The sequence below is a fragment of the Arachis stenosperma genome, chromosome 5 (genome assembly GCF_014773155.1).
Source record: "Arachis stenosperma cultivar V10309 chromosome 5, arast.V10309.gnm1.PFL2, whole genome shotgun sequence".
Lineage (NCBI taxonomy): Eukaryota > Viridiplantae > Streptophyta > Magnoliopsida > Fabales > Fabaceae > Arachis > Arachis stenosperma.
In genome coordinates, this window is record NC_080381.1 from 221,898 (window position 1) to 241,219 (window position 19,322).

At 35.6% G+C, this 19,322-nt stretch overlaps 3 protein-coding genes and 1 non-coding gene across 4 annotated transcripts; 3 read left to right on the forward strand and 1 right to left on the reverse strand.

Moving 5' to 3' along the window:
- Positions 1-9,325: 9,325 nt before the first annotated feature.
- On the forward strand, positions 9,326-11,429 carry LOC130979203 (protein CURVATURE THYLAKOID 1D, chloroplastic). The gene is made up of 5 exons (XM_057902580.1): positions 9,326-9,519; positions 9,768-10,003; positions 10,670-10,774; positions 10,865-10,936; positions 11,067-11,429. Exons 1-5 carry the CDS (start codon positions 9,411-9,413, stop codon positions 11,136-11,138), a joined length of 594 nt encoding a protein of 197 aa, XP_057758563.1. The 5' UTR covers positions 9,326-9,410; the 3' UTR covers positions 11,139-11,429.
- Positions 10,107-10,202, forward strand: LOC130984538 (small nucleolar RNA snoR128). The gene has a single exon (XR_009088470.1). It is a non-coding gene; the product is annotated as a small nucleolar RNA snoR128 (small nucleolar RNA).
- Positions 11,430-15,378: 3,949 nt separating the features above from the next.
- On the reverse strand, positions 15,379-16,775 carry LOC130980252 (mitochondrial uncoupling protein 5). The gene has a single exon (XM_057903929.1). The coding sequence runs from the start codon at positions 16,529-16,531 to the stop codon at positions 15,554-15,556; it is 978 nt and encodes a 325-aa protein (XP_057759912.1). The 5' UTR covers positions 16,532-16,775; the 3' UTR covers positions 15,379-15,553.
- A 646-nt stretch (positions 16,776-17,421) lies between these two features.
- On the forward strand, positions 17,422-18,922 carry LOC130983221 (uncharacterized). Its single transcript, XM_057907413.1, has 3 exons — positions 17,422-17,684; positions 18,215-18,496; positions 18,610-18,922. Exons 1-3 carry the CDS (start codon positions 17,495-17,497, stop codon positions 18,891-18,893), a joined length of 756 nt encoding a protein of 251 aa, XP_057763396.1. The 5' UTR covers positions 17,422-17,494; the 3' UTR covers positions 18,894-18,922.
- The last annotated feature ends 400 nt before the right edge of the window (positions 18,923-19,322 follow it).

Below are 19,322 nucleotides of genomic sequence, written 5' to 3' on the forward strand. Positions count from 1 at the left end.
CACTTTTGTTGGCTATAGCACAGCTCACAAAGGTTACAAATGTCTCACTCAAGATGGAAAGATAATAATAACCAGAGATGTGGTATTTGTTGAAACCAAATTTCCTTTCAAGGAACTCAACAAGCAACACCAGTCCTCAACAGCAGCAGCTGATCAAATAACATCACAAACGCCAACCATTCCCAAACTCCCAGCTTCAACAGCTCAAAGTCACTCAAGCTTAATCTCAACACCAACCCCAGAACCTTCACTTCCAACACCTATTTCAAGCCCAGCCAGCAACAATCCTCTTCAAACATCACCACAACAACTCTTGAGTACTCAACAAGTAACAATGCCAGTTCCATTTCAACATCAGCTTTAGCTTCAGTTTGTCAGCAACTCTCAAAGGCCAGTAGCAGTGTCCTCAATGCCAACACCAGTTCCAATAAATGACATGGAGATTGTTCTTCCAATTTCTGAACCACCTCGCACAGTAGTCACAAATGTGCATCCTATGACAACCAGAAGTAAGGCAGGGATAGTAAAACCTAAGGCATTTCAGGCAAGCCTAGAACCAAGGAGTGTGAAACAGGCCCTCAACATGCCTGAATGGAAAGCAGCTATGGACTTGGAGTATGATGCCTTGATGAAAAATAGCACATGGGAACTAGTGAAGCTACCTCCAAATAGAAGTGCTATAGGGAGTAAATGGGTGTTCAGAGCTAAGTACAACTCAGATTGGTCTCTTCAAAAATACAAGACAAGGCTGGTTGCTCAGGGCTATGCACAAAGACCAGGATTTGACTTCACAGAAACGTACAACCCTGTAGTAAAACCCACTTCTATAAGGATAATATTGTCTATTGCCTTAGCAAACTCATGGCCAATAAGGCAACTTGATGTCAACAATGCCTTCCTTCATGGTGACCTAATGGAGGAAGTGTATATGAAGCAGCCTCAAGGATTCGAACAGGGAGATTCATCACTAGTTTGCAAATTAACAAAGGCTCTCTATGGCCTAAAACAAGCGCCAAGGGAATGGTATTGCAAGTTGGCAAATGGCCTAAGTGACATTGGTTTCAAGCCCACAAAATCTGATGTGTCAGTGTTCAAAAGTGATCTTAATGAAACAAAAACTTTTGTGTTAGTCTATGTAGATGACATAATAGTCACTGGTGAGTGTGAAGATACAATAAAGCAAGTCATTGAACAGCTGAATGCAAAATTTATGGTAATCAACCATGTCATGAAACCACTCATCCCAAAAGCTTAATACACTCATCAATCTCTAATCTCTATAATTGTATATTTTATCAGTAGAGAAATAGTAGTATAATTCTTAATTGTTAGTAGTATTGTTCATATCCTTACCCAAATTGTAAAGTCAGTCCCAATAAAGACACAAGGTTCACCTCAATTGATGATCTCTACCGGATATCCGACCTCTTTGAGAGGTCGGACATGACGCAAGGAACCGGCTTGTATTTATCTAAGACTTAGTTTGGTAAAGTTTTTATTTTTCAAAAGTAGCTTATAACAGCTAACTTTTAAAATATGACTTTTTAAAAATTGTAACATTTATGTTTGGTAAATCAAATTAAAAATAGCTTTTAATAAACACAAGCGACAACAATTGCGTTTGGTATAATAGCTTTTAAAATTTAAAAATATTATAATAGACATAAATGCAAGCATTAAATTTAAAAATTAGTTAATATATGAGGTAATATTAGACTTTTAAATTTTGAAAAGTACAAGTCAACTTTGAAAAACTCTATTTTAGGTGCTTTCAAAAATACCCTAATCTTTTAAAAACTGCAAGTAAGCACATGATTTTTTTTTTATTTACCAAACACAAAATGAGGAGTTTGAACTTTTAAAAAGCACAAGCACCTCTTTGAAAAACTTTACCAAACCAAACCTAAATAAATAACTACCTCCCAAAATCTCTCCTACTATCTCTATCTCATCTAAAAGATAAGAACTCAACAAACTCCTAAAGATATAAGATAAGATAGAACTACCGCCACTAGGGAGGTTATCAAACTCTATTATAAATACACTGGCACCCCATAGGTATAACTCACGTTCTACTCTACAAAAAATCTGCATAAATCCTTTGCTAACTTAAACATCAGAGTCTCCTGCAGGTACCTGATAAACGAAATTTAGCATGCCGAATTAGAATCCAAATATGAATATGATCGTGAGTATAGTCTAATCGACACTTAAATTTCGTACCAAACAATCCTACAATCTATATCCGAGAGTACAAGTCTCTCGAGTCGTCCTCCCTTGGAATTGCCAAAGTGTGCATCTTATTGATTAGAAAGCTTTGTTGGGATTCTTTGAAGGTTTTAGCAAGGTAATATGAAACAAACAATCAATCATTAAAAGACTTGGCTTAGGGTTGGCATTAGAATTTCTATCCTTACAGTTTATTCAATGATGACGACAATTAGGCCTTCCCTCATTTAGTTATCCCCTAAGTATAGAGAAAAGTCAAATGAAGATAATCAACTTGAGTCCCAAGTCCTAGCTTCACCCTCATGAGAATCTAGCTTTAGTGCACTCCAAGTCAATTAGCAATTCCCTAATCTCAAATCAACAATTGACACAACTATTCAACTTCTTCTAATGGCCAAACCCTATGCCAAGTGAGATATTTCTACTCCATAACTAATGTTGACATTTTATCAAACATGTGATGAGCAAGAAAGAAAGTCATAGTGAAATGATAAGAAAAGTGGAATTAAAAGTATTGCAACACAAGGAACTAACAACAAAGATCAAAGATCAACAATGAAAATCAAATTCTCAAGGTATTGATGAAATCTAAAATTACAAAGTTGAATTCTAGATCTATGAGAATTGAGCAATTACAATTACTACTTGAAATTGGAGAAGAAGATCTATGACATGAACAAAGTGAAGTGAGAATTGTAATGGATCTCACCAAAAGTGATTGAAAATTCAGAAATTGGATGAAGATGAACCCTAGTGGAAGCTTGGAATCTCTCTCTTCTTCTCCAAAAGTGTGACTAACTAACCTCCTAAAATATCTAAAATCTACAAAATGAACTAAAAGTCCTTAACCCTTGCTCCCTTGGTCTTCTTAAGCTTTTCCCTCCAAGGCATTCCCTAAAGATGGGATTCTCAACTAACTCCACGCCTAAGTCACGTGGCTTCTTAAAAATCCACATTCGAACATCGGCGTGCACGCGCAAGGTACGCGCGCGTGCCGCAGATGCATCTTGTAATGTACGTGGAGGCGTGGCGTACGCGTGCGCGCCCAAGAAGATCATGGCTTAGCCGCTACACAAGCCGACTCGTGGCTTGACTCTTGGCTTCGGCTTCTAATTGGTCTATCCACGCGGACGCGCCAAGTGCGCGCACGCGCCCATGCCGAGATTTTCCAAGGCTTAATTCTCTTGCTCTCTTCCTTTGCTCCCATCCTCCTTCTCTCTTCCGGTCCATCCCTGCCCTATATTCTAGAACCACTTAACACACAAGTTACGGTATCGAATGGCATCAAGAGAAGATTAGAAATGTATCTATTTTAGTGCAAAATAAGCATGTTTTCATTCATGGGGCAAAACTAGGAAAGGAATGCAAAATCTTGTATTTTCATATAGAAAGTGTGTGGAATCATTGATAAAACCCCTGAAATCAGCACAAGATGAACCCTCAAAATGGGGTTTGTCAGTACCACCCTCCACTCCTCACGAGAAACTCGGACAGGCGGCACCTCGACACCAACAAGTCGGACGCTGCCACCCAAAGGGATCTGGATATCACGTTCAGGCCCAAATCAAAGTTTTAGGTAACTCTCGGAATATTGGCGCCGTTGCCGTGGACCTAGAATTCATCCCATAGCGATGGCGGACAACTAGCACGAAGACAGCCACACAACATCTGAATCCGAAGACGAGCCCCAATCAGAGAGTAACGCCATTATACTACCTCCTCCAACTCAAGCACATGGCCTCCAAGGGGAAGGGTCATCGGCCAACCCTAGGCCAAGGCGTATCCATTAAAAAATCCATCACCCCGAAGAAGAAGAACCTCCACAAACCGCCAAAATACTGGGTCTCATATGAGGCCAAAGAGATCGGTTAGAACAACTCGAGTACGAGACTGAACGACAGCGAGAGGCCGAACGACAGTTATGAAGGGAGGTAAGACGACGAAGGGAGCTAGAAGAAAAGTTTCTAAAGTTAAAAACTGACTTTTGAAATCGAACTACCCGAACGGATCGGGAAGACAACCCTCTAGGTGGAGAAGATCCATTCTCATAAGAGATCATGTGGGCCAAAGTACCCAGGAACTTCAAAATCCCTCAGATCTCTACGATGGAGTGACCGATTCTAGACATCATCTCAACAACTTCAAAAGCAAGATGTATCTAGCTGACGCTTCTGATGTCACCCACTAGAAAGTATTTCCGACCACTCTGATCAAAGCAGCCATGAAATGGTTCAACACCTTACCCCCAAGTCGGTCACTAGCTTTGACAACCTGTCTCGGAAGTTCCTGACCAAGTTCTCCATCCAGAAGGATAAAGCGAAAAATGCCCTTAGCTTGTTAAGGATCAACCAAGAGGTTAGAGAAACCCTATGAGATTATATGAAAAAGTTCAACAAAACATGCTTGAAAATCCAGATCCTACTCACTGAAGCTGTGATCATGGGACTAGTCAACGGCCTCAGAGAGGGGCCGTTCTCCCAGTCCATATCCGAACGACACCCGACTTCCATAAATGAAGTTTAAGAAAGGGTAGAGAAATACATCAACATGGAAGAAAATTCCTGACTAAGGGAAGCTCTTCCTAGACCAAATCTGCCCTACCAAGCTCGGTAGAAGGAGAAGGGAAGCTGGCTGCTAATTGAAAAGGACCCTACAAAATAGTAGAGGTCTTAGGCCAAGGTTACTACAAAGTGTCTGACCTCCAAGGGCGAGAGCTTCCAAAGTCCTGGCACGTATTAAACCTAAGAAGGTACTACAGCTAAGCAATGAACCTCATGCAGAGGTGCACTCTTTTTTCCCGATCTTGGGGTTTTTAATGAGGTACCAGCACGGGAGTTAGGGACACTCAATCCCCTTGCACGCATATTTCTGTAAAGGAGTTTTTTATTTTACTAATAAAATTCCTATTTCTTTCATTCCTATTATTCCAAAAGTTTCCTACTTAAGACGCATTAACTTAACCTCGATAAAACACAAAAAATCATTCCCCAACCTAAATTCGGTCGGCAATATGAAGCGACAAGGTACAAGTTAATGTAAGAAGTTATATAAACTACTCGAATGAAGTGATCTTAATGAGATCGGATAAAAAATGGGTCGTAAAAATAACTTGATAAAGGTCAATTACTCGAAGTCGGATCTATGAAAGGAAACTCAACATCTTAAAAGACCTAGTTCTATTTTAAAGGTAATAAGGTTTTTCCAAAAAACAAAAGAGCGATTTGAGCACTATTCAAAAGAGTTGCAAAGAATAAACGTTTTAATTTTCAAACGGGTTAAAAATCCAACCTTCATAGAAAGGAGCACCCGACGTCTAAGCAGAAGCCACAGAATGCTCGAACCCGACTTATATAAAGATCAGGACTCAAGTAAGGGCACTATTCATACCCTGACCCAAATTATAAAGTCAGACCCAATAAAACACAAAGCCCACCTCAAAGGATGGCCTCTACTGAATACCCAACCTCTCTGAGAGGTCGGACACGACAAAAGGGATCGGCTTGTACTTATCTAAATAAGTAAATGGCTCCCCAAATCTCTCTTACTATCTCTATCTCATTTAGAAGATAAGATCTCAACAAACTCCTAAAGATATAAGATAAGATAGAATTACCGCCACCAGAGAGGTCATCAAACTCTACTGTAAATACACTGGCACCCCCTATGTATAATTCACGTTCTGCTCTACAAAAAATCTGCCTAAAACTCTTGCTAACTTAAGCATTGGAGTCTGTTGCAGATACCACCCCCACCTTCTCACGAAGAACTCGTACAGGCGGCACCTCGACACCAACAAGTCGGACGCTACCACCCAAAGGAATTTGGATATCATGTTCAGGTCCAAGTCAATGTTTCCGATAAACTTCGGAACAAGTATAATTCTTTTTTTTTTTTTTGGTAAACATAGGGGCCTAAGCCCAAAAGAAAAGAAAATTACAAGTTTATCACACTACAAGTATAATGAGCAATAAAGATCAACCAACAATAAAGGAAGCGGCCCAAAGCATATCTGGGCCTTAATATGATAGCTAGGACAACTTGGTGAGACCCTGAGAGATTGGGAGTCTTTATAACGTGACTTGGGACTTAACTTTAGGGAAAAAGTAAAAGCCTCAGTTACAAGTTCATGTCCAGAAACTTATGTTGAGTTTAGACAAAACAAAATATTATTTCCGATCATTTATATGAATTTACTTTTATGTATTCACATTTAATCGTATATTATCATATCATTAAAAATAATTACTAGTTAAAATTTTTTATAAATATAGTTAAATTACTATGTAATTTTTTTACATTATTAATACATTAAAATTAAACTAATTTATATATGATGATAGTAATATAGTAATAAAAATATAAAATTTATATTTTTGATGAAAAAACCATTTAACATGGCGTGATAATAAGTTATTATATCTGTGGTTTCCTACTATAAAATTTAAGACTTATTAATCTACAAATTTAATCTTATGCTTTAAATATCCAGAGAATAAATACATTTTTTCATTTAAATTATTATTTTGTATGAAAAATTTTACTTTTGTTTCTCTATATAAGTTCTATTTATCATATTAGAATTAGTACAATGAAAAATTAGTTACAATAGCAACAAGTGAAGAATTAGATGCTTGAAAGTAAAATAATGTAAGTATTTTCAGCTAAATACGTATTTAAAAGAGTTTTATAACTAAATAAAATATCTAATCGAATTCAATGAAATTATTATAATTTGAGCATTTTTTTCTTTTTTATCTTCTTATGTTTTTTGCTTCTTACTTGCTCCTTTCTTTTTTTTCTTCTTCTTTCACTTTTTACTTTTTCTTGGTATTTTCTTTTATTATTGTCATTACTAATATCTCTTTTTTCTTTTTTTTTTCTCTATCAATATCATCGTTATTATTATCCTTTTTTTTTGTTAAATATCACACAGTTAATTTAATAATAATAAAAATATATCATTTAATTATAAATGATACAAGAATTTTTTTACAAATGATATAAAAAAATTTTATAAATGATATCAAAATTTTTAGTGAATGACACAAAAATATTTAAACGATCATAAGTTTAAAATTGACTCACTCAACTAATAAAATACGCTTAAATGTATTTTAAAAGACGCATCAAATTATTACAAATGATATAAAAATAACTAAATCTCTTATATATTAATTTTGATACCACACAATCAATTAAGTGATAACAAAACACATAATTTAGTTAGAAATGATATAATTTTTTAGTAAATAACTCAAAATATCTTAAAAAATTTACAAATTTAAAATATTAACTCATTCAACCAACAAAATACATTCAATTATTCAAATATATTTTAGAAAAAAAATACATAAATATAATAAATTAAATGATACATAAATGACTAAACCTCGTATGTATAAATTTAATACCACCCAATTAGTTAAATGATAAAAAATATATCATTTAGTTGAAAACGACACGGTTTATAAATTTTTATGCCACGGTTAAAAATTTTAGTATCAAAATTAAGAATTTTTCTGTATCGCAATTAAAAATTTTTATATTACTTTTTTGATAAATTCTGTAAATTTTAAAACTTTCCTTCCTCCTCCTCCTCTGTCGTCGTCATCTTCTTCTTCTTCTTAACAAGAACAGTATCATGGTTAAAATTTTTTTATGTTAAAATTAAAAAACTTCTTATGTTAATGTTAAAAAATGTTGGTGCTATATATTATGCATAAATTCAGCACAATTCAAAACTCTCATTCCTCCTCTTCCTCTTTTTCTTCTTTTTCATCCTCATTATCATCATCAAAGTATTGTTTTTATTCCCAATGTTTGGAGTAAGTCTCAAAGTTGTCCTTAACTTTTAAATCGTTCTATTTAAGTCCTTAACGTTTTAAAATTGACTCAATATTGTCCTGCCGTTAGAGATCTGTTAACGGAATTGACGACGAGATAAAATTGAGACGATTTTGCAACGTTAGAAACTTAAATAGGACGAAAACGTTGGAGACAAAAACGATATATAAAAATAAATTTTAATTTTATCCTTTAATAATATCAATTTTTTACGATAAATAGTTATTCAATTTTTTTAATCACATCTAAGTAAATTATACTTAATCACATTGCTTTTGTTCTAAATTAATTTATTTTTTATAATTTTACTCTTAAAATTTTTATTCATCATAAAATATTTGTGAAATGACTACTACATAAATTTGTAGAAAAAAAAATGATACATATACAATAAAGCACAAACATTTCATAATGAGCAAAAAATTTTAAGAATAAAATTATAAAAAATAAATTTATTTAGAACAAAAGTAATGTGATTAAATATAATTTACTTAGATGTGATTAAAAAAAATTGAATAACTATGTACCGTAAAAAATTGATATTATTGAATGATAAAATTAAAATTTATTTTTATGTATCATTTTTGTCCCCAACGTTTTTGTCATATTTAAGTCTTTAACGTTTCAAAATCGTCTTAATTTTGTCCTGCCGTCAATTCCGTTAACAATACCTAACGGCACAATAACATTGAGTCAATTTTAAAAATATGACGATTTAAACGTTAGGAACAACGTTGAGATCTACCCAAACGTTGGGGATAAAAACAATACTTTACTCTTTTCTATTTTGATCATTTTTATTTGATATTTTTTCATAAGAATCTATATTACGTTCAAAAATTTTTAATATCAAAATTAAAAAGTTTATTGTATTATAGTTAAAAAATTTTGATATTAGTTTTTTAATAAATTCTATATAATTTAAAATTCTTTTTTATTATCGTTATCATTATTATCTTTTTTGTTTTATTTTTTCATAATTTTTTTATTTTATCTTTTTAATACGAATAAAAACAAAAAAAAATATGTAGTACTGCAAAATCAAGGGAAAAAAAAGAAGCAAAAGAAAAAAAATTACAACAATAATAGTAACAATAAAAAAACAATAATAGAGAAAAAATATGCGAAAAAGAAGAAGGTATTCTTCCGTTATTGTTTTTTCTTCTTATATATTAAAAAAAAAATATTCACCGAAATGTAAAACCAAAATAAATAAATAAATAAATAAAGAAAACCCTGAAACCCTAAAAGGCAGTCTGTTTTGTATATAAAAAGGTGTCAAAAACCCCAAAACCAAAAGTGGCTCTCTCAATTCAATTCACACTCTGAAGTCTGAAATGGAGCTCTTCAAACTTCAAGCTATGCCCTTTTCGAAGCTTCCGAGCTCCCTCTCGTCTTCTTCACACTCTCCTCTTCTCCTTACCCCCTCTCTACCTCTCTTACCTCGTAAGTTCCCAGATCCCCAATCCAAAACCCTAAGTTTTCTTTGTTTTTCGCACTGTTTTTCTGTCTCTATCATTTCCCCCTTTCAATTTAATGTTCTTTTTCTCACGTTATTTGTATGCTGTTGCTAATTTTTCTGATTGGAGCTGACTTCAATATTTTCTCCTATTTTTTTTCTTAAAATAGCCGTTATGATAATAATTAATCCTTTTGAGGAATCGGGTTTTTTTTATGATGGGTTTTGATGACAGGTTCAATCTGCATGAGAAATGTGTTGGTAAGATCAACGACATCTGAAGAAACATCGAGTGGGTCGAGTTCCTTTTTCAATGAGAAACGTGACGGTGCCACTTACGCTGAGGTTGTCGAACCAGAAGATGATAAGAAGAATTCGTTTAATGGAACCGATGGCAAAGAGAAAGAGTTTCCTGTGGAGGATGAACAGCAAGGCCTCTCTTTGGATTTTCTCGATAAGCTCGATCTTAAGGTCGTTTTTTTATGCACCTAACCTGTTTGGTGTTTTGTTTTGGGTTGTTTTTGAATCTGTGATTTTTAATGTTTTGTATTTGTATGATTTTTTCCACATTGAGTTGCTGTGATGATAACTACAGTTCATTGATTGCATTTATGCAAATGCTTTATGATACTTCGGCAGTAATGTCGAACCTGAGCGGTTACCTGAGCAACTATGATAGACACACGATGATAGATAAGCATACATAAGTCGAACCAACTTTGTATTTTACTCCCATTTGTGAGTCACAAGTAACGTTTACTATGGTTACAAGGACTTCACTTGAGCTTTTCTTACGTTATATTCTGTTGGGGGCAATTCTTATGTGCTCTACAGTTAAACCAAACTTAACTCTGCGGTGATATTTATGTAGCCAAAGCTATTGTGTATCTGCTTTAAGTGATGGTCTTTATCTGTTATTTTAATTCATATGATGCAGCTTATGCTTATACCATACCTTCTATTGTTTTGATATTTTGATGGCACTAGTGATTCTAATGGCTGTTTCTTCTTTTCTGAAGAAGATTTTCTGTTGTTTTTGCGGCCCGTCACATACATAACTGATTACTTATAAGGAAAATTTGATTACATCGTTTTGCAGACTTTCTAACATTTTCTCTCTTCCCCTCGCATATACAGTTTGACACAGATGATACTGGTTCCCTTGTCGTGTATGGTGGTGCTGCTGTAGTTGCCCTGTGGTTAACATCAGCCATTGTTGGTGCTATTGATTCTATTCCTTTGGTGTGTATAAAGCTTCAAATGTCAATATTTCATACGGGAATCCAACTTCGAAATGCTAATAGTTATCTTTTTGACTCATTTTTGTGGCAGTTTCCCAAGGTTTTGGAAGTTATAGGACTTGGTTACACAGTATGGTTCACTTCCCGTTATCTGCTTTTCAAGGTATTCGGCTACTTGGCCTGTCTCAGTGTGGTTCATATATTTGGAGATCACATTAAAGTGATCGAGCAGCATGCAAGTATTTCCTGTATTCTGCTTACCTGTATTGATGATTGAGTTTATGAACCTGCAGAAAAACAGGGATGAGTTTGTTGCTAAACTTGAGGAGCTCAGGGAACAAGTTCTTGGTTCAGAAGACAAGTGAATTATTCGGAGAAAGGATGAGTCAAGGAAAAAGAAGAGTGCTATGGTTAAATGTGCAGTTACATTTTGCTCTAGTTGACACCAATGTATTGATTCTTCTCCACTTTCCCATAGCTCGTACAGCTACACAGCAAAGAAAAATGTATATTTAGTTTTTGATTGAGAAGTATAATATCCTGATTCTGCACCCGCATTCTGGTATTGTGCTGAATCGTTCGATGGTGCACTTGTAGTTATTATAGACGTTTAGATAGAGTTTAGTTCACCAATTACAGTTGCATTTTGAGAGTTATCTTCAATAGTCAATACCCAATAACAGATTTTGATCGCGTGTACTCCATTTATCAAGCCTTAGAATTTGTTCATATTGGTGAATAGTAAGTTAATTATAACCTGTAATCGAACAGGGGAGAAGTATAAAATCATTCAACATTAGGAGACTTGCATTTGCTGGTAAATTAGGCAGAGTTATGGCTCTTTGATAGGATTCAGGTTTGGACATAATTAATTCTTCCATGTTGCGCATCTGATCACACCAGCACACTCAATAATTTCTAAGACAAAACAAGTGAAATGTGGTCCTTATTAGATCATAACTAAGGTCGTGTATTGTTGCCAAAATCACGTGTAAAGAGCAGAACAATGCAGCAACTGGCGTAAGCTTCATGTTCATATGATAATCACTGTTACCAAGTTGTTGAACACCAACTTGGAGATGCCTCCAAAAGCTCATAGTCATAGCCATCAGAGCAATGTGAGAGGATGAAATTAATTACGAGTAGTAAAATGACTAATGAGTACTTTGGATCTTAATCCTCGGATATCTATCGATCATGAACCAACGACTAATCTCTGGTCTTGATGGAGTTCACCTTTCGGTGGGTAGGAGATACATTCCCCTTAAGAATCAAACCCTGACATGATGTTTAAGCAACCCAAGCAACTACCACTTGTGTTAGTTCTCGTGGTTAAAGATAATGGTTTATGTTAGTAAAAATCTAGACATTTATATTTATATATAAAAACATATAGCTAGCAACTTGTTTTGGTTCATCGCCCAAGCTCATCTCTGCCAACTTGCTTTGGTTCATCACCCTAGTGGTTATTAGGAATAATACTTCACATCCGGGTCCATCACACAAGCCAAGGCCCAAGTGCGCCAATCCAATTCTACAAAAGGTCCAAAAAAAGAACCCAATAGATCCACACGGGATAGTACACCTAATTTGCCTGATGCATAATCCAAACTATGCCCGACCTGATTTGCATGACACTACATCAGATATGTATTCCTAGTGACGACGTGGAATAACTCAATAAATAATTAGGGAAGGCTATTATTAGAGTGGAGAGATTTAGGAGTAATGGTCAAACTATCATCCCTTCTTATAAATATCATATCAAATTTCGGTTCTTTTCGATCTCGATTTATTTAAATTTGTCTAAAATCTTTATTAACTTAAGTATCGAAGTCCTTTGTAAATACCACTCATCTCTATTCATTTGAAGACATCGAATAATTTCATCCTTTAATAAATAAGTCAGAACCTTCGTTTAAAGAAGTTTAGACCTCACATTTAGACTCAAATTACATTGATTTCAGATAATCCTTCAAAACAATACTTCAAAGTTTGATATTCTCCAATCTTAAAATGCTTTTAATACTGGATTTGAAATCCTTATATGTTTTCTCTTATCATGTTTCAATTTCCATTGACTGACTTTATTTATTTTTAAAAAAAAAAATATTTAAAGAAGAACGTACGAGTGTAAGTATCCAAATTCTTTTAACACGTTCACTTGACACAATCTTTGGTAGCTTTCTTACTATAATCTGACGATGCTTGTTATTACACGTATTCACGTATTAATTTGATTAGATTAGATATAATCAATTTATTTATGATCAAATGGACGGTGCAGAGAGGTAGCAAAGTGCAGAGTGAAGGGGGAAACCAAAGGAGAAAAGATGAAATACGGAACCGAATTGAGAGAATGGTTAATAACATATTAGCTTATCTTATCACATTGATTGCTTATATAGCAATTAGCAAGTAACTTCACATGCTAATAACTATTTGATACTCTGCCTCCATATTATTAAGAAGAGAGGAACGATGAGTAGTAAGAAAATTTATCTCTATTTATATTTTATTTAAGAGAAAAAAAAAACTTATCTCACTTGTAAATTGTTATACGGACAAATACATCCAACTATAACAGATACTAATCGAAACCTTTACGTAACAAAGTTATCTTTTTACACGGTACCTTCTCATCATATTTAAAATACAGCAAAAATTCGACTCATGTGCCAAGTTAATTATAAAGAATTCACTAATTAAAAGTAAACAAATTAACATGCCTCGTGTATTAAGTTTATCAAGAGAGTCAAAACTCAAAAGTCATAGATACCGTTATCAATAATATGAATATTACAGGCCCATATCTCGATTGATAAAATAAATCTTTTTTAAGTATTAAAGGAAATTAGTTTACCAACGCATGCAATGATCTTATGCATTTGGTATTACAAGAAAGGGAGTACTATATAAATAATGACTATCTTGAACAACATGAATAATTATTAATTAAATAAAAATATATTATACTTCTAAATTATTCACCTAAATTTTAATATTAAAATAATCATCCATATAGTTAGTAAAATAAACATCTAATATATCTATTGTTCATATTGTTTGGTATTTTCACTGTCTACCTATCATTTTCCTACAAAGAATGTCGGCCGCTTACTCTAATATTATTTTCGAATTTTTATAAACTTTCTCCTATCACCAGAAAAAAAAAATCAAATAATTTCTATACAGAATAATTTAAAAAGAGAAATAATATCAAATCAGGGAGTGATATTTCTATTACCATGTGTTTGTCTCCTTCTACAATAATGCTATTTAGCACTTCTCTAACTTGTATCTGGATTTATTCCGATTGGTTATGACTTATGAGTGCGTTGTGTGTTGACAACCAAATTGGAAGTGTTTGCAGCCATAGCTTCAAGCTCCAATCAATACACAATAGTAGTGTTGGTTTGTGGTCAATAATAATTGCCGTTTACGCACTAAGAAAAGTGGGGGAAATACTGCACTTAACATAGGTTGCGTCACAACTCACATTCAAAATTTGGTGAAATATGAAATGTACAGGAATCAATGTCATGGGATACAATAGAATTCAAGCCAAGACCATTAAACTTTTTCAGCTTAATAAAATCATTTTTTATAAAATATAATTTAATTATCAAGCATGAAAGAAGGGATCATCGATAGTGAAAAGCACGTTTGGTTTAAATCAAGCATATAATTTCTCTAACAATATGATAGCCGTTTAATTTAAAAGTCGAGCGTAACATAATACAAACCACTCTAAATTTCATTTTATGGCTGATTTTCATGTGTTTACAATATGATATTCAATTTTCCATTCCACTGTGAGTGTCATTATTGGCTTGTTCTCACATTTTGGTGACTCAGTTATTGCTTAATTCATTTATAACTTATTATTATAGAAAAAACTATAAAATATTCCATATGTAAATAATTTTAGCAAGGACCCTTAAATAAAGACACTTGTTGACAAACCCCTTGCATTTTGAAAGTCTAGTCCCAGTCTCATGTTTTCCAATTTGCATACCAAGAGAAGTCCGGACAAAGGCAACTTATGGATGCCAATTTCCCTTGAGCATTGCTTTTTCTTTTTTGTTAAAGAATATCTTCACGCAAATATAGTATAATGAATCTTTTGATAGCTTAACAAAACATACCAAACTATCTAACAGTCACAATGTTATCTTCTTTTTTATTTCCCTGGAAACAGCTTGCAAGGCTTCAATTTGGTAGCTTCGCTTGTAAAAGCTGGCCGCTGGAATAACTTAACCAAACATAAAGAGTAATACAAAAGAAAAGGGTCAAACGATGAGACAATACCAAGTTACCAACGCTTTTAGTTAGCATCTTTTAGCATTCACACCTCACAATAACCGCGTTCTGTTCCACACTCTACAACCGACTATGCTACTTACACGCTCACAACCTAAAACCATAGAATCTTCTATAATTTTCTAATAAAAAATTTTGACCCACTTGTTACCTACCTTCTTTGTATTCTTGAGATTGATGGACGCAAAGAATTTGACTCGATCACAAATTGAAAAATAATATTTGTATTTTTTTATATTTTGTCATGAATTTTATTATTAAAAATTAAAAAGTGTAGGCCAGTTGATTCCAGAAATATTGGATTTGATGGATTAAATCATAATAATAAAAATGACTCTACCACAGGCACAACATCAGGAATATTGAAAACGCAAGACACGAGTAAACAAAAAACGAAGTCATAACATTTTATTTTTTCGCCATTATCATAATGAAGATGATCATCTTGGTAGTCTTCTCAGAAATCCTTGAAGAGTTTGCGAACCTGTTCAAGCGTAACGAACAGAACAACAGTGAAAGGACCCTGCCTCGATATCGTAGGAATGAACCCCTTGTACAGCGCCATGGGACCCTCTGCACGCACCGTCTTCAGCGCACAATCAAGAGCCCCAGTGTACGGCGGCTCAGCCCCTGGCTCCACCCTCATGTTCATTACCCTAGTCTTAATCACGTCAACAGGGTTCGAAGCAACAGCTGCAACGAACCCCGCCGCAAAACTCGCCGTCACGTGAGTACCTAAACCATCGCGCATCAAACCTTTTTCAAGAATCGCTTCCTTGAACTGGTCGTACGACGCCAGCTGCGACGCCGTAACAAGCATCGCGCGGTTCACCGTGAGCGATGAACCGCGCCACAGGGAAGCAACGCCTTCTTGCTTCGCCATTTTCGTTATGGCGTCCACGACGGACTTGTAGTTGCGCCGCTGAGCTGGAGGGAGTCTCCCGTCGGCCTGCATCCTCACCATGGCCACGTCAGCTGGGTTACCAACGGCGGCTCCAATGCCGCCGGCGATTAGCCCTGCCTCGATCTTGCGTGAGAGAGGCATGGTGGTGGCGCCGCCGGGAACAGGGGAAGGGACGGACCATTTCTGCTTGAGGAGGTCATAGAGCCCCATACGAGTGGTGGAGTAGAGTGTCTGGCGGAGGACGGTGGCGGAGACACCAGAAAAGAGAGCGGCGAGGCCTTCTTGCTGGACGAGCTTGACGCCGACGGTTACGAGTCCGACGCGAGGAGGTTGGGTGATTTGCGGAGGTGGTGAGACGTGGATGGATCGGGATCCGGTTTGGAAGGCGAGTGCGGGTCGGAGGGAAGGTACGGAGGTTGGATTGGACTCGCCTTGGAGCTGCATGCGGACCTTGATGAGGTCGAGTGGGTGGGTTGAACAGCCTGCAACAATTGAAGCTATGCCTCCTTCTACAAAACCCTTAACACCCATGATGTTGTTGTTGTGGTACAAAATTGATGAATTGGGGTTAGTGTATGTTAGAATGAAAAGAATGGATTAGAGAGTAAATTGGGACTATTGGGACCAGTTGGAGTTGGAGATATCACTAGAGACCATAAGATGGGAATGGAGGCCACAGGCTATGGAAGAAGAGTGGGGGACGGCGGCCCTCTGAGACATATGATAGGTCAGATCTGATTTGTGTGAATGTGTTTTTTGTGTGGAGAGGTAAGAGAAGATGTTGCAGTATTTATAGGAGTCAGGGTTCCGACTTAGGTCTAACGCGATTACGGGAGCGTAGCCAATTAGATTCATTGCGCTGCACAATTTATTGCGCTATTTAATTAACGCGTTTGCGCTGCAGGCCCCCCTCTTGTTTCTTATTTCATTCTGATTCACCTCACAAAATCAATATTTTGTATCAAATTCATAAATTTATTAATCATTCATCAATTTTACAAATACAAAGAGAATAATAAAAAAATTTCTCCCTCGAGTTATTACTTATTACCAAATTTATCAATAGAAAATTGAAGAAATTGTGGAACTAAATAGATTTTTCAATTATTAAATTAGACGTTATTTTTTATTCTATATGAAAGAGGGAAGGATGCTAATCTTTATAGGATATTAGCATTTTATACACATAAAAACCGTAGCAATCTTTTACACTCGTTTGTTAATGTGCTATATTTCTACAACTATCCCCAATTGGCATAATATTTCTAAATTTATTAAAGAAATATTCTCTCTTTTTTAGGGAGGAAAAAGTTTTTGTCTTACTCTTATATCACTTTAATTATAACTATTTTTTTTGTAATTATATTTTCGGGCCTGCTACACATACAAGCATACAAGCAACCAAGTTGGCCCAGCCCAAACACGAAACACGCGCACGAAAGAGAGATAAGATGCCGCGTCCAAATCACGCGCTCAGCATTCGAACGGTTACGTATGGGAGACTCTTCCACTTCTTCCACTTCTTCCATTTCTCAAGGCACTTTCAAATCAACGAAACCCTCTCATTTTCGAGCGAAGATCAACTTTCAAAATATAGAAATCGTAGTTCGAAAACTGCATCAAAACACCATCAACCTCTCTGTGAAGAAGAATCTGAAGAAAAAACAAACCAAGAATACTCAACGTAAGTGCATTAAAATACTGTATATTTTACTTTTCTTCTACGTCGTTCTGATAGGGTTTACTGTTACTGTTGCTTCTTTGTTATACGTCGTTCTTCTGAGTTATACGTCGTTCTTCTTAGTTCTACGTCGTTTTAAGTTCTCCTGCTATTTTTGTTGATTTTTGGGGGTTTATTCCGTATATTCGGGGGTGTAAACTGCTTAACCTTGTAATGTGGCTTTATATTGAAGCATGGCTAAGTGATATCTGTCTGATATCTATATGGATGTATCTGAATAATATCTATGGGTGTATGTCACTGTAATCAATGGGTGTATCTTGTTTGAGATCTTTGGGTGTATCTCACTGTTATGAATGGGTGTATCTCACTGTTATGAATGGGTGTATCTTGCGAATATCTGGCTGTCTTGACTCATATATATGGGTGTATCTTACTGTTATCAATGGGTGTATCTTAGTTGTTATCAATGGGTGTATCTGAGTCATATATATATGGGTGTATATTACTGATGTCTTTGGGTGTATTTTTAGTTTCAGAGAAAATGGCAGCAAGAAACCAAACCAAAGACCTCAAATGTGCCACACATCTCCTGAATGATAAGTTCAGAAACATGACTGAGGAGAAGAAGGCCATTGTCAGGGATCTTGGATTCGGTGGGTTGATGCACATCCCACCACTGAGGGTGGATCACCAACTCTTGAGAGAGTTGGCAAAAAACTTCAAACTTGGGGAGAACAAACTGAGGACAGGATATGGTTCTTTCCATATAACCCCGAAAAAAATAGGTGATGCGCTTGGCATCAATGCAACAGGTAATTAGCTCAAAATTATAGATGTATATTAAGTTGTTGCTTGGGTGTATATTAACCTGATGCTTGGGTGTATCTGAACTGACTTGGTTGCTTTGTTGTTTTCCTTTTTGTAGGAGATCTATTTCCTGAGAAAGTTGACTACAAGAAACTTTCTGAATCTGACAAAATAATTTATAAAAGATTCCAGGGTAAGACCCTCAAAAGTCTTACCGATGAAATGATGGAAATCGGCGTTGGCAACGAAGAGGAACGCCTGATGTTCAAGAGGATATTCATCCTCTACATACAGATGGCGTTCCTTTTGCCAACGACGATAAACAAAATATCGCCGGTGCACCTGGTCCCGATTTTTGAGATGGAGGGCATAGAGGAGAGAAACTGGGGGGGCATGTCTTGACCTTCATGATCAGGGGCATAACAGACTACCAGGAGAGAAGAAGAAGGCAATCAATGGCTGCCTCTTCGCCCTGATGATAATCTACTTTCACCTTTCAAAAAACAAACGCAACAACAGGGGTGAAAGACCACCAAAGCCATGGATTGCCAACTGGACTAAGGAGCAGTTGGTGAAAAGAATGAATGAAGAGAGAGAGGAAACTTTGGTGAGTAATCATAATAAGTTAGTGTACTTTATTTACCCTAATGGTGCTAACTAAAATATCTCATGTTTCAGGGGATTCTGAATTTGGCAGAGACAAAAGAAAAAATGAGAAAAAAAGAAAAAAAACAAAAAGAACAGGAAATAAAAAAAACAAAAAAAAGGAAGGCGAGCTCAACATCGTCTTCGGAGACAGAAACTACCGAGAGTGACACTTATACCTCTGAG

Bases quoted from the DNA above. Each gene is read 5' to 3' on its own strand.
- LOC130983221 (XM_057907413.1), top strand. From the start codon at position 17,495: ATGGGAGACTCTTCCACTTCTTCCACTTCTTCCATTTCTCAAGGCACT. The intron at 17,685-18,214 runs GTAAGTGCATTA...GTGTATTTTTAG, and splicing joins ACAAACCAAGAATACTCAAC to TTTCAGAGAAAATGGCAGCA. The intron at 18,497-18,609 runs GTAATTAGCTCA...TCCTTTTTGTAG, and splicing joins GCTTGGCATCAATGCAACAG to GAGATCTATTTCCTGAGAAA.
- LOC130979203 (XM_057902580.1), top strand. From the start codon at position 9,411: ATGGAGCTCTTCAAACTTCAAGCTATGCCCTTTTCGAAGCTTCCGAGC. The intron at 10,775-10,864 runs GTGTGTATAAAG...TTTTTGTGGCAG, and splicing joins CTATTGATTCTATTCCTTTG to TTTCCCAAGGTTTTGGAAGT. The intron at 10,937-11,066 runs GTATTCGGCTAC...ATGAACCTGCAG, and splicing joins CCCGTTATCTGCTTTTCAAG to AAAAACAGGGATGAGTTTGT.
- LOC130980252 (XM_057903929.1), bottom strand. From the start codon at position 16,531: ATGGGTGTTAAGGGTTTTGTAGAAGGAGGCATAGCTTCAATTGTTGCA.